This window comes from Monopterus albus, unplaced genomic scaffold (genome assembly GCF_001952655.1).
Source record: "Monopterus albus unplaced genomic scaffold, M_albus_1.0 scaffold621.1, whole genome shotgun sequence".
In the NCBI taxonomy this organism is placed as follows: Eukaryota; Metazoa; Chordata; class Actinopteri; order Synbranchiformes; family Synbranchidae; genus Monopterus; species Monopterus albus.
Genome location: NW_018128501.1, coordinates 45,095 through 59,600, shown reverse-complemented (window position 1 = coordinate 59,600; position 14,506 = coordinate 45,095). Strand labels below are relative to the sequence as shown.

Here is a 14,506-nt window from a genome sequence, read left to right as displayed (position 1 = left end):
GCAGCCAACTGCTGTCTGAGCTTATGTACTATGTTTAAAGGAACAGCTGGGCTTTGTGGAAAATACGCTGAAAATTTGATAACAGGATGGATACGTCTCTCATACTTTGAAATGTAAATGTAGCTACCGCCAATACTCTGTTCCAAATGAGGAAACTAGCACTGCTCTATCCTAAGGTCAATGATAAACAGACTATATCTTGTTTGATTGATCAAACCAAAAGTTAAATTATTAAAAGTGACAATTAGTTGCTTTACAGGAGAGTCAGGCTAGCACTTAACACGCTAACTGGTTGTATATTTATAGTACAGATATGACTGAAGTCGATCTCAGCAAGAAAGTGAATAAATATATTTCCAAAAAGTCTATTCTTGAAATAAATCTGGTTACAAAGATTAACAGGTTGATGTAAATCAATAAATATGGTGATTGTCACTAAAATAAAACAGCTTTTCAATCAAACACAGGGAACCACAGAGAACAAGAAGTATTATGAAAATGCTGGTGACCGTGCTTTCTGGTGTAACACATAAAGGTTGTGTTTATGACAACAGCCATGGTGGGAACAAGTAGCGAAGATGTGAAAAAGTGACAGGTTTAATTCAATCATGTCACTTTTGATAACAGGAGGGAAACCTATGAAATGTTTGTGGTAGTGGTGGATGCCCTGAATTCTCCCTCCTGTACCTGTCAAGACTTTCTAAACACATTCAAATCTACATAAAATTGTCTAAATATTCATATTAACAAAGAAGCTGGTCCTATAGAGTAGACGTTCTTCTACCAGACTTGTCTTTTACATTCTACACAGTTAACACATCCTTTTTAACAATATAAATAACACTTAGAAAAAAAAAATAGTAAAATAAAATAAAATAAAATAAAAATTGCTGGTCAAACACAGCTACATATTTTCATGTTAACACAAGATAAAAAAGAAAACAAAAGAAGCTTAAAATGGGCCATTCTAGCTTTTATACAGTGATAAAACCTCAGAGGTAGAAAGAGTATAAAATATCATTGAGCTTTAACAAAACCAACACAAAGCACACAGAAGGCAGAGCAACATGTTTGCAAGCTCCCACACCGCTAACAGCCAAGTGCCTTCAGGGGTCAGAATGTAAATGAAGACATCATGAAGTAACACAGCCGGCAACGAGATACAAGGTTTAGTTTAAAAACAAAAACAAAAACAAAAACAAAAAAAAGGTGGGGTGGGGCATAAAAGGTCCTACACTGTACCAGTGACACAGTACGGTCCAACAATGGCCAATGGCAGCTATAGCTTCCCGTTCAACTTGCGACTGGTGAGATAGACTAAATACTGGACACAGTGTGTGTGTCTGTGTGTGTGAGAACTTGAAGCTAGTGAAATGCTCTGGGTTCAGTCAGCCACTGTTTGGCCTGGGTCTACTTTGCTTTCCCACACAAAAACAGAATCTTTAAAAAGTTTAAAGACTTGACCTGAGAACATCTTAACCCTTCCTACTTTTTCCAACCAATGCACATAACCCAGACAAAAACTGCACAAACTTGAGCCGGTGTGACGCCTCATTCCTCTGCAGCTCTGTCCAGTCTTTACAGTTTTGTGTACATGCCAATTTTTGTAACTATTAGGTGATTTCTTAGTTGTGAGAATTATTGAACATCAATATTTTTTCTTTACCTTTTCCAGCTCTCTGTTTAGCCTGGGTGCTACACTGAGGTCAGGGCACTCTGGGGCTGTGCTTTGTCTTGTTTAATCACAGCCAGGTGTTGTGTGTCTGCCAAAACACTCCGCATGAGTCAGTGTGCTGCTACCCTGTGTTCCGTCACGACAACAGGATGAAATGCAGCACAGGTTCAATACCGGCTGTTGCAGATTGGATTAGAGGGCATGCCTGGTGTGCTGCGCTAATTAAGTGTCCACGGGGACGTGCGCTAACGTTGCACAATTACTTTCACTTTTCAGATGACAAATGCGGTTGAGGAAACATCAGCTCCCATCCTACGTTAAGTTGGCTCCCCCCCCAGCCAGTGCATTTACAGTCCTACAGCATGTTGTACTGTACAGAATGCATCTTAGCCGAAGCCTAGAGCCAAAATTAGAAAACTAACTATAAACAGTGAATATCAACTTGTCTTCTATGAACCCCCAAAGTGTTACATATGAAATAAAATAAAGAGACATAAGATAAATGATCTTCAGTATAAATTGTGCCCAATATAAGTGGGCAAAAACAGAACTCCATTATAATGAAATGTTATTTAACTCATAACATTTTAAATTTACTGAATATAATTCTTATTTCATATATTTTCACCCCAACATTTTTATTTAAAAATCTATTCTGAAACAAAAAACTTCTATAAATCTCATAAAATCTGATAATTATGCAAGTTATTATTGTTTCATTTTTTATACATCACTCAGTTTATTTATATGATTAATTTATTTAATGTTGAATAGTTTTGGAGCTCCGTACATTGTTACTGAGTCAACACATCTATAAAGAAAACCTAAAGAATAAAATGTAAAAAGGCCAGATTATTTATCACTTTGATTTAAATAAGTGTTAGCTATTGACATACACTCATCTACATGTGTGACCTAAATATGGCCACTAGGCTGCAGACTAGTTTTTCTTCATATACATTACATATTGCTTCAAATACATCCGAACCGTAACTCCTTTGTTACAATTAGCTTAGCTCAAGAACATGTGTAGTTGTTATAATAATGTGTTATAATACTTTTTTTTTTTACCTGTTCATTCCAATTAATTGACTATTATTTTTCATGTTCAGGTCTGATACACATTTGTCATTGTTCCCATGTACAAGGTTAAATGTAGGAGGTCCTCGTTTGGTTACAGTTGGCAGCACGAGATCTTACAAACCAACCACACATGCCAACCGAAATAACTGAATACAAGAACATACTGTATCTGCTTCATGTTTCATATTTGTTGGACTGGAGTTAACTGCCTAAGCCATAACAGTGACTACTTAAACCCAGAGTAATGGCTGACTCTCTTATTAACTGTGCTGTGGCTGCTGAAAGCATTCTGTGCATGTGTGAGGCTCAGGGTATGTGAGCATGCCAGTGTATAGAGGAGGCTCTGACTGTGTTTGAGTGTGTTGTGGTGTTTGGGAGTGTGACAGGAAGCTCCTCTATGTCCCTTTAGGTGGTGTCCATTTTAAGGCTGTGGGATCAATGGTCTTTCCGTTACCACGTTTGGTTTCCTTGGCCTTCCAGTCATCAATAAGGTCCTACGGGTAGAAAAAGCACCTTAGCTGAGTACTCTAATGAAGAGCTACACGCATGTAATAATGCTGGAATGTATTAACTTTGACCAAAACTAGGCTGATACATACTGTAGTAACCGGCATGAAGGAAACTCTGACTTGTAAATATGATCCTCTTGTTTCCTACCTGTCTCTTTAAAACCAGGTGCTTTCCCTTCCAGTATTTGAGCATCTGGAGGGACTGCAGTGTACTAACAATATCCACTGGGTTCACTGCTGTCTCCTGACTGATCTCTGTGAACACAAGAGCGGGACAAAAATTTCGAGGTGATGGCAACAGGATTGTCTGATTGAGAAGACTAATGGGCTGTTCACACATACAGATTCAAAAAGCTGGGCCAATGTCGGCAGTCTAAATGAGACCTGTCAGAAGTCAACCAGCCAGTTTGAGCCGAGTATGTAAATTACATAATCAACACACCACCACCCCAGAACTACAGACTGATAAGAGACTAGACACTGCCAACTAGTTTATATCCATATGTGTGAACACACTGTAAGAGTACTGCCAGAAGCTGATGAGACTGGCTTAGGGTAAAGTCTGACTAACAACTGTCTGCCAGCATCTCTAGCACTCACTAATTAACATGTTATATCTTGTTTGTTTAATCCACACAAAAACCAAGGTGTAAAAAAGTTAAAGATGAACAACGATATTACAACTCACCCTATGGGAGACATGAATGTCCAAAACCAAATTTCATGGCAATCCACCCCATAGTTGTGGGAATATTTCACTTGGGACCAAAGTGAACAAACCGCTTCCAGGCCGTTAGCACGACTAACAACTAGCATTACAAAACAACAAGTTGCTACAATTACAAAACAAACATAAAGCTCTAAAATATTCATGAAATTACACAGTGGTCCAGTTTGACTTTTTGAATGGTTTATATTGTTAATGCAATGCAATGTTAGAGTTCATGATAGCGAAGACTCTCACTGTGTTCAGTTACAAACTTCAAGCACGGATCATTTTTCAATGACGCTAAATATTCGCAGTAACATTAAACAAATGAAAAAAATAAATAATTCACAAATTACAGGCAGAATTGTGATTTGCCTTTGCTAAACAGCTACACCATTGTTGTAGCTTGTGCTGTTTCTATGCAACTGAAAAACCATTTGACACCATAAAATGTAGCTAAAGTATAGTTAGAACTAATCAAAAGGCTTTTGTATGATGACAAAAAACCACTTTGTACAATGTCATGTGTTAACTAATCTCTATAGGCCTGGCAGATAATGGCAGAGGCACAGCGGTCCAATCACTGAGTGCAGTAAGAAGACATTTTGAATGTTTTCTCACATTTTGTCACACAGTTGTAGTTACTGTTGTGACACTAATGACATTTAAATATTCGGTGCTTTCTCTACCTCTTTATTTATTGTGACAGAAAGGTTTCTGAATTGCAGTGAATCAGTTATTTGTGAAATATTGTGTCTTAGTCAGCTGTGGTAGTCAGCTATTAAAAACTTTACAGTGCATACAGTGATATATAATTAGTGCTACTGAAAGCATGGTCTGTTTTTGTATAAAACCTTAAAAAAGTTTTCCAACTTATCTTATGTTACACATTTGTATAAAACCTTAAAAAAGTTTTCCGACTTATCTTATGTTACACAGGTAATTTATCATCTTAGACGTGACCTAAGCTCAAAAAATGAAGTTCCAGTACTTCTATCCAGAGGCAACCTCGTTTATACACATCTTGCAGTCTCACTCACAAGACTTTTTTTTTTCCAACAATGAAAAGTCTTACATGATAGTTTATGGATTTAATTGAATGGTCATACTCTCCAGACAGTTTTGCGTTCATGAGGGCTTGTTTGACATCCACCGGTGCCATGCACCCCTCAGTGGCTGTGGTTAGGATAATGTTAGGATTCAGGTCAGGGGAAACACATCTCGATGGGAAAACAGATTTAGACACAACTCTGGCAGCAGGAGTTGTGTGCATTCATGAACTATCCTCTTGTTGATGGGTGCAAAGCTAATTTAGAGGTACCCAAGATTAAACATTAAATGGGAACCTGGGCCGCAGCGGTGAGAGTGCTGAATCCTAGCCACTAGACCATCAGGGAGTCAAGAATAGAGCATGAGATTGACAGATGGTTTGGTGCAGTGCCTGCAGTAATGCAAATGTTGTATAGGACCATTGAGGGGAACAGGGAGCTGAGTTGGAAGGCAGAGCTTTCAATTTACAAATTTATCTATGTTCCAACCTTTGGGTAGTGACCAAACAAATGCAATCGCAAAAACAAGCAGCTGAAATGAGCTTCCTCTGTAGCGTTGTAGCGTACCTGGACTGGGCCTTAGAGAACAGGGTGAGATGTTCTGTAGGGAGCTTGTAGTAGAGCCACTGCTCCTTCACATCGAAATAAGTCACTTACGATGGGTCATGCATCTGATTAGGATGCCTCCCACTGGAGGTTTTTGGTGCACATCCAATTGGCAGGAGGCCCTGGGGTAGACCCAGAACATACTGAAGAGATCATACAGTATGTCTCATTTAACCCAGGGATGCCTTGGAGTGCCCCCAAGATGGCCCAAGCCCAGATAAGCGGATGAAAATAGATGGATGGATAGATGAACCTATTCAGGCTTTCAAATTCCTTCCTGACAATACACAGTTTATATTACAGGTTCTACTTCTTTTTAATTATGTGGTCAGCAACCATAATCAAACTGAGCTGCTATTAGTTTTCACTTCAAAAAATGAAAGTGGGAATCATGACTCAAAGATCTTGACCCACCACCACCCACCCTTCCCATCTCTTCCCACAATTTTGGACAGTGTGGTCCAGTTCTGACCTTTGATGGAGATCTCCTTGCCCTGAAAGTTGTACAGGTAGCGCAACAGCACCTCTTTCCAGTAACTCCGGTAGCTGATAAGGCCCAAGTCAGACAAGGGCCGCTCAGGTGAACCCACCTTCTCCTCTACCTTGGACAACAAGTAACCTGAAAGGACAAATCAGATGGTGTTTTGTTGGCTTTACTCTTCTTTCTTCCCCTGCTGCAAAAATGGAAATAAGCAATGAGTGTAATAACCAAATCATGTGTGTGTGCAGGGTTTTTCTCAGAAGAGCAAGCGCAGCAGACAGCCTCCTAAATCTGCTGTTATTACGCTGTGCAAAATCCTTGCCCATTGTGTACGGTAGTAAAATGCAGGAGACAAAAAACACACACAAACAAAGATGACTACACACACTGGGTACTCACTGAAGTCTATGAGCATCTTGCCATAGCCCTGCCTCATGTACTGTGGCATAGTGAGGATGCAGGAAACATTGTAGTTCAGGAAAGAGTTCTTCTCCTGCAGAAGGAGAATAAATCCACAGTTTTATGGATAATGTCTTTCAGGGTTGACATCAGCACTAATGGTGTATTCACATTACTGCAGAAAAATGTTTTTTATGCACATCTCACTGTTGTTGTGTATGTAGTGTGCTGCGCAGTCTCTGCGTAGACATCTGTGGTGAGCAACACGAAGCAGGGGTGTACCAAAAGTTCAAATCTGCTGAATTTTGACCTTGGTTGCACTGACTTTTGTCCACGGAGCCAATCATTGTTGACCACTGCTTGAACTGGCGTGAAACTAGTTAGCCTACGTGTGCTCTATCTCGGCCCGGATTCACCTATACTCATAGTATCCCAGTTTACAGTATGTAGCATATATTTCTGAATTTCTTAAACTGTACAATAACATAATGATCCCCGTATCAAGATCTGATAAAGACAGAAAACGTACTTGCAAAATATAAGCATGCAAGCACCGCTATGAAGACTGCATAAAAACAGTGTGAGTTTCTAAAACATAGTGATCTACTGCTAGCAACATTAGCATTGTAGCTCAGAAAGAGTCATTTTGAGCCAGAGAAATTCTGTGCTGACCAGCATAGAACACACAGGCTAAGACCCCCCGTTTTCTGCTGTAATGTGAACACACCTTAAGAGGACATATTTTAAGGTAAAGAAGCTAATGTTTGTAAACAATTCATTATAAGACATACACTTCATATCAGCAAGCAATTTGGGGGGGGATATCTGGAAAACTCTATATTGGAAAAAACAGGCTACCCAGTCACCTTGGAGAAGTATCCTACTAGGTGGCACCCTGTGTTGTCAGCTTCGGTCATGACGTAGAAGAGAAAAGGCTCAACATCGTAATACAGAGTCTTGTGGTCTAGGAAGAGTTTCGCCAGCAAACACAGGTTCTGACAGTAAATCTGTGAGGAAGAGCATCGGAGACATTAGAATGTATTGAAGCTTACTGGGATGTGTTCATTTTGTGCTGATAAAACAGGTGAACCATGTTGTGTTTTCTTGTCAGACTGTTCGATTACTTGCTGAGTACAGTAGGTAACCATCCCTTTAACAGCTGTCTTTGTGTAAAACAGCTAGTTACTCTCACGCAGACAGTTCCCAAAAGAGTTTCAGGAGCCTTACATTTCAAGGCAAAACTGGTTAAAAAAGCTCAGATGTCATAAGGCCGTCGTGTAAAGACCTCAGTTGCAATTTTCTCTTAGGTTCAAGTGACATTCACAGACGGTCCAGGCTTGATTAATGTATAACTAACATTATGCTCACCATATCATCATATTTTGGCACTGCAAATTATACAGTTCAGTATTTCCTGGGAGAGGTCTCACTAGACAGCCACCTAATGGTCAGGGGAACATCCTTACTGCACCCTACAGAGTCACATACTGCTAAATCCAACTTGGTTCACTCATCCAAGAGAGCATCACAGAAGAAGAGGGTGAGGTTTAGGATCAGACTGAGTTTTTGCATGAAGTCCATTGATTCCTAGAACTTCTGAAGGAAGGTCAGAGCAAGTTGTGCAGCATTTTCTCACCTTGTTCTTCTTTCCATCCACCTCAAATACAGAAATGTTCCCCTTCCTGTAGATCTCATCCCCTGGAGGATGCTTCCAAACACATTTGGCCTTTATGTAACAGAAAAACATGAGAAAGCGGCAGCAGAGGTCAGTTTATATACAAATTAATCCCAATGTATCATTCTTATTGATGATTTCTTTGAAATACTTCACAGCAAACACTGCCACTGTGTACGTCACATGCTGTTGTGGTCAAACATCTGTTTCACTGTTCCCACTTCCAAACCATTGGGGTCAGCAGAGCACTGGTTTGGTGAAAAGCCCTGCAAACCTCCACCAAGGCAGATCACTGTTCCCATGAGTATTTCCATGATCGTTTGACCCCATGATAATGTGATTCCTTGACAATGAAAACCTACTGCTAGCATTTGAAATCATATTAATATCATTATTAGTTTGAAAGTTACTCAAGAAAGCGATATTTCGGTAATGGCGGTTGTCGTCAGGATCTAGTGCAGCGACTGCTGAAGATACATCAAACTCGTTAACTCACAGTAGTGAGTTTTCTGTGAGCCCTATAAACTGGAACATTCTGGATCACCACAAGTGGGATATTAATTGGATCTAGGTCAGACTTTGGTGTGTGGAAGATCTTATTTGGATTTTTGTCCAAGCATTGAAGGCAGTATGTATGGAAGCAAAAACAGTGATACTGGCCCTATCTCACAATGGTGAGGAATCCCTTAAAAAAATTCCTGGATGGAAATGATCCAGATTAGTACTAAAAGCAGATGGGCAGTTCCATGGGCTGTATCCTATCTCTCCAAAAGGTTTAATCAAAGTTTATTAATTGCTTTTTGGAGTTATGCTGTGAGTAAACCAACAAACACCAGCAAAATGATTCATTAATTTTCTTGACTGAGACAGCGAAAGTGCAGTGTGCAATTTCGGAAAGAAAAGCTGAACTTGTCGGGAGAAATAAATGAGAGACCTGCATTAAAAACTACACAATTCATCACATTCACCTGCATTTACTCATTCTCTAGCTCACTAAATAAATAGGTAAATATGTATGAAGAAATGGGCCATGTATTTTTATTGCAGCATTTACTCTAGTGGATACATTCAATTCTCCCTATACAACAGGCACTATTAGTGAAGATACTAAATACCAGTGGTATAAATTGACAATTTGAGTAAATTTTGATTTCATCTTGCAGCACTGCTTACAGACCTAGTATTGCTCAGTGGTACCTTTTGCATCTATAAAAGGTGACACACTGACGTGTGAACAGTGCAGATGCCGTGGAGACGTTTTTTAATCCACTGTGGAAATTTTTGAAACACTATATAAAGAAAATGTTTCCCCACTTAGAATTCAAACACAAATAAAATGATGAAGTGTAACTGTAGAGCTCTATATAGTAAATGGTGAGCGATTTCAGAAACAGCCATTCTTTAACTTTTTGAGGACCTTCAGATCTAAACATTGAAAAGGTTGCCTCACCATGTGCCTGCGCAGAATGGTCTGGCTCTTCATATACTTAAGGCAGAACTCGCACATGTAGAGCCTCCCTAGGCGGGCGTACTCCTCGGGGTATGGAGAGTGGTACCAGGTGTCAAGCTCGTAGCGACCAAACACAATGGTCTTTATCATGTTGCTGCCTTCCGACACTTGGCCGGCCAGACGGAGCTTCTCCTGTAACGGCCAGGACAGGAGGGACGGAGAATCGGGGAAAGGAAGTAAAAAGGTATGAAGAGGGTGACAAGAGAGGGCAGGCAAAAAATCAGAGGGGAGAGAGGACAAAGAGAAAGAGATCTCAATTACTTAGGGAAGAGGATTAGGCAAGTCAAAAATCAGATTTATGTAAACCTCAGTGGAGGTAACTAGTCAGAGAAAGTATAATAATGTGAAAAAAAATAAAGAAAAAAAGATGTAGAGGAAGAAAAATTAGGATGAGGAACACATAGGAAAAGGCTTAATATGAAGGTTTGAAACTAATTTCAGAAAATATTCGTTTGCAATGATTATTGAAACCTTTTCAGAGAAATTTTGCCATTAAAGTTACGACAAAATCATGACAAAACCTAGATGTCTGTGAAAATAAGTTTTCATACTATAGTATTTTCAAAATTTCTGAACTGAATTTAAGAGTTAAATGATATCAACAATTTAAGCAATTGTAAGAACTTTGACAAATAAACTGTTGAAAATTTGACAAACTGCCAATCCTAAGTTTTTTGGCCTTGTGTTTTTTGTAGTGAAATACAAACCAGTAGCTGCTTGACAAACCTGTAATAAATCTAAATGTTCTGTTTGCTTAGGGCAATTTGAGGCAGTGGATAAATTTATGCTATTTGTACTTAACAAGCTAAAACATGCAGACAAAAACAAAACAAAAACTATCTAGGGTATGTGATCATTTAAAGGAAGCCTGGTTGAAAATGCATTGCCATTTGAATGGCTCACAATGTAAGAAAAAACAAATACAGAGTAACAGGGATTGATTGTCCAAACTACCAAAAATATCTCAGCTGCCTCCTGCAGCTGCAGAGGAGGGTTTGCGGACTGAAACAGAGAAGAAGAGGAGTAAGCCACAAAAGGGAGGACAAAAAGGAAAGGGAAGGAGACAGGAGTAAGGGAGGGAGATGGTGATGAGTTTTCTCTCTTACAAGGTCCTCCGAAGCACGTGCCTGCGCTTTCCTGAACAGCTCGAGGTCGTAGTCACTGGTGATGTTCTCCAGCAGAGGCTCCCGGCTCGTCCCGTGGCTTTGACGGTGTTCCTGGCAGTTGAGGTGGCATCAGAGAAGGAAATAAGAGACTTTCAAAATACTCTAAATGCATTTTCTCATGTGATTCACACAAACACATGCACTTCTCACCCACTCACCATGTACTTTTCCTTCTGTTCCTTATTGAGACCAGAGTTCCTCTTCCTTCGGAGCTCCGTCACCTTCTCCTTGTAGCGCAGCTGACGTTCTGTCGGGGCCTGAGACCACGCACAGACAAACACTTCAACACAGAAGATTTTGCACTTGCATTTTCATCAATTTCTCTTTTGAGAAGTGACAGCAGTAGAACCCAGTAAATAAACAAATAAATCACTACCTTCAATTTAAATGTCTGATAAAAATAAAGAAAGAAAATAATGCCCTGCTGGGTGATATTAACTTCCATTAACACTAAAATTTATATTTTTTCACTGCTTGATGAAATTGAAAACTGTACACAAAATGTGAAGGTTCATATTCATAAACCCACCACTTTTAAAACCTGCACTGGCGTCCCACAGGAGTCTATATACGGACCATGTTTATTAGCCTGTTTACAAATGATTTGCCTTCTGTCTGTAGATATTCCACCCATATGCAGGTCATAAAATGATCCATGCACATCGTACACAAACAGCGATGTGAATGCAAACTGGACCATTGTTAACTTAAGTTAAAATTTGGTGGCTCAAAACCGTTGCTATCAGATATAATGTTATCAAGGCATGTCGTGTCTGAGTTTAAGTATCTGGGTCAATATTAATCTGTATTTATTTCCATGTGAAAATATAAACAAAAGAGCTGGGATTGTTTTGAATAATTTTCGATTTGTTAGAAACTCAATGAACACAAAGAGCGTTATGAAAGATCATCTGAACCTTATTTCATATATTATCAAACAAGGTGCAAACAATTTTTGAATATTTCTGATGTATAATTTCAATGCAGTAGTGTATTTATAAAATAAGTCATTTTATTCTGTTTTAGTCATTTTTTTAAACATCTGGGCAGCTACAACAGAAAAACTGACTCATTTAGAGCCTTTACTCTGTTGATCAATGTGCATTACCACTGTCAAATGAAGTACACTAATTAATTACATCAGAGGAAGAATCATGCCACAGTTACTGGTACTCAACCTACAGCAGCCCGTCATCTCGCTACCTGTGGCCCTGCTAGACTGAGGAAACACAGTCTGATCTCTGACCTGACATGTTACAGCTTTAAGCCTAACCGTCATACACACAGCCACATACACAAACACACCTTAAGTTCACAATGAAGTGAACTGGACAGGTGAAGTCAAGGAAGGGTCACAGCCTCCACCTGAATTCACTTGCTGAGTTCCGTAGATAAAGAGAAACACCCCACAGAAAGACAGTAGATGTGTACATTTATCTGCCTGGTTTTACTGTTAGCATGCACCACTGTGTGTTACGCTTTTCTGATGAACTTATGTGTTTGCACATTACCTGGCTTCTTGTGGAGTGTCTGCTCTCCTCGTGACGGTGTGACAGCGTCCTTTCCTCGGTTTGTTTGTCACGCGTCGAAGCCTTGCCCTGAAAAAACATCAACACTGTCTCAACCAGCCTGGTAGAAGACACATTATAGCAACCACCTCCATGTTCCTGGAGGCTTTGCAGAGTGACAATTTCAATTTGACTCTGCTGGTTTCCTTCACTTTCATCCACTGGACATTTGGTTCTAGATTGAAGGCAGAGATGTAGGCAAAATGCAATCCTAGTTTCACTAATGAGTAATATTACATTAGCTAAAAGGTAGATAAAAGAACTACTTCAATGTGGAAGATTGTTGCCAGGAACTAAGTAAAAGTAGCACACAGCCTTATGATTTCAAACTGATTCCTTAACCTGGAATCCCTTTTGATAAATCTGTGTTTGTACCTTGCATTCATCAGCAGAAAGGTTGTGGTAGAGAGGACATCCTGATATGGAAAAATGTCTCTCGTGTCTCCCTGTTAGATGACCTGAGAGAAACAGTAAAGAAGAGAGTGCCAGCAAGACAGAGACAGACAGAAAGCTCAGAGTCCGTCAATAAGAGCAGGACAGCTAATCCAATGAAAAGCACTGCAGTGTTTGTGCCCTCACCCAGTGAGTTGCACCCAGGAGTGGGACACTTCATGTTGAAGTTGTAACTCTCGTGGAAGCGTCGTCGTTTGGGTCGGTGGGACAAGTCGTGGGCGGCGGCCTCTTTGAGTGACAGCTCTTTGGCCAATCTCTCATCCTCCTCCTGTGAAACCACAGTATTGTTGCTAGAAGACACGAGGTCATTGCTGGGGCTCGAAACCTCGATATCTGACTCTGAGGAAGGGGCGTTGCCTGTTGGGGTGCGAGGAGGGGTCTCATCCCGGTCTGGCCCCTGCTTCAGATCTGCTGAGTTAATCACAACAAAAAGAATGAGAGGAAGAAATGTGTGCAGATTGTTGGGTATAAACATACAGCACAACATTGAATGAACCTCTTTAACTGAAAATGACAAGTGAACAGCTGCACATACATTGAATACACTAATATGCATCCCAGTGAGTTTAAAGGAACGGCTCAGTTTCTGTTGTTTGTATGACTTTTCCTGCTCATCTAGAGGCAAACACATGGATTCAGTGCTGTTTTCTGTCCCTGTGCATTTTGAAAGACATAACACATCAGCAAAAACCCTCACAGAGCCACATCAGCTTGATTATTTGAGTAATGACAGATAGCTAATTATTAATAAGACTTCATTAAAATAGCAAAAAAAAAGAGCAAAACTGGAAAATTAAGATATGCTGAATTTCAGCACTGTAATATGATTGTATTACACCATCATTTACCCTTACACACATGACTGCTGTTTAGTTTAGATGAGCACAAATAAAATGGCATAATATTTTTCAGTTTTTTAATTATCATGAAATTTGGAATGATATACATTTTTTGTTCTGTAATTTGTTGTCTTTCAAACAACAAAATGTAGGTTGCTTAGTTTATATATATTGCTGTTTAAATACACTGCCTTCTATTTTTAATTATCATTTTGTCAGATTTTACATTATACTTAACTACCAAACTTTGAGCTCCAATTTCAACTTTAGTTTTCCATTTTGTATTGTGAAATAAACCATGTGTGTGAAACAAAATTAAACATAATACATAATAAAACTGTGGTAATAATAATCATGGTTAACTCTGTATCATGCTTAATTTTGTTTCATGATATGAGTCAATGTTAAGTGCAGATATATCTGCTTTAATGCATACAGGTCATCACCTTGTTTCAGTGTCTGTAGTCAGCTAACAGGTCCTTGTCTCCATAATCTTATTCATTCACTCATTCTAGTGACAAAATACAAGACCAGGATATGAACTGAGACATATCTATCTTCTTCATAATCAGGAACACACTGTGGTTTCAGACAGACCTGATGACATTAGCTGAGCAGCACCACAACAAATGAATGAAACACCAAGATAGGCGTCCTTCCGCCTCTCCTTCCTCTGAATCAAATCTTCGTCATTCCTTGTTTCCTCTGCCCTCCCAGCTTCATTTTCAACTCTGTTATTTACTTATCACGCTTTTCTTTGACTCTCCCTTTTGTCCTCTCCCTC

General features: G+C 39.5%; 1 protein-coding gene across 3 annotated transcripts in view; it reads right to left on the bottom strand.

The window, feature by feature from the left end:
- Window positions 1-2,745: 2,745 nt before the first annotated feature.
- Window positions 2,746-14,506, bottom strand: part of LOC109953320 (histone acetyltransferase KAT7-like) — a 15,859-nt gene continuing 4,098 nt past the window's right edge. Inside the window, exons 4-15 of one of the 3 annotated variants that reach the window (XM_020588769.1) lie at window positions 13,010-13,294; window positions 12,806-12,888; window positions 12,374-12,460; window positions 11,021-11,119; window positions 10,824-10,913; window positions 9,637-9,828; window positions 8,148-8,237; window positions 7,378-7,518; window positions 6,512-6,605; window positions 6,104-6,250; window positions 3,416-3,522; window positions 2,746-3,252 (exon numbers count right to left, since the gene is read on the bottom strand). In XM_020588769.1, coding sequence (XP_020444425.1) covers window positions 3,154-3,252; window positions 3,416-3,522; window positions 6,104-6,250; window positions 6,512-6,605; window positions 7,378-7,518; window positions 8,148-8,237; window positions 9,637-9,828; window positions 10,824-10,913; window positions 11,021-11,119; window positions 12,374-12,460; window positions 12,806-12,888; window positions 13,010-13,294 — 1,514 coding nt within the window. In that variant the 3' untranslated portion in view covers window positions 2,746-3,153. Of the gene's footprint in view, window positions 3,253-3,415; window positions 3,523-6,103; window positions 6,251-6,511; window positions 6,606-7,377; window positions 7,519-8,147; window positions 8,238-9,636; window positions 9,829-10,802; window positions 10,914-11,020; window positions 11,120-12,373; window positions 12,461-12,805; window positions 12,889-13,009; window positions 13,295-14,506 lie in introns of all 3 variants that reach the window. The other 2 variants (XM_020588766.1, XM_020588767.1) reach the window with 2 other exon arrangements.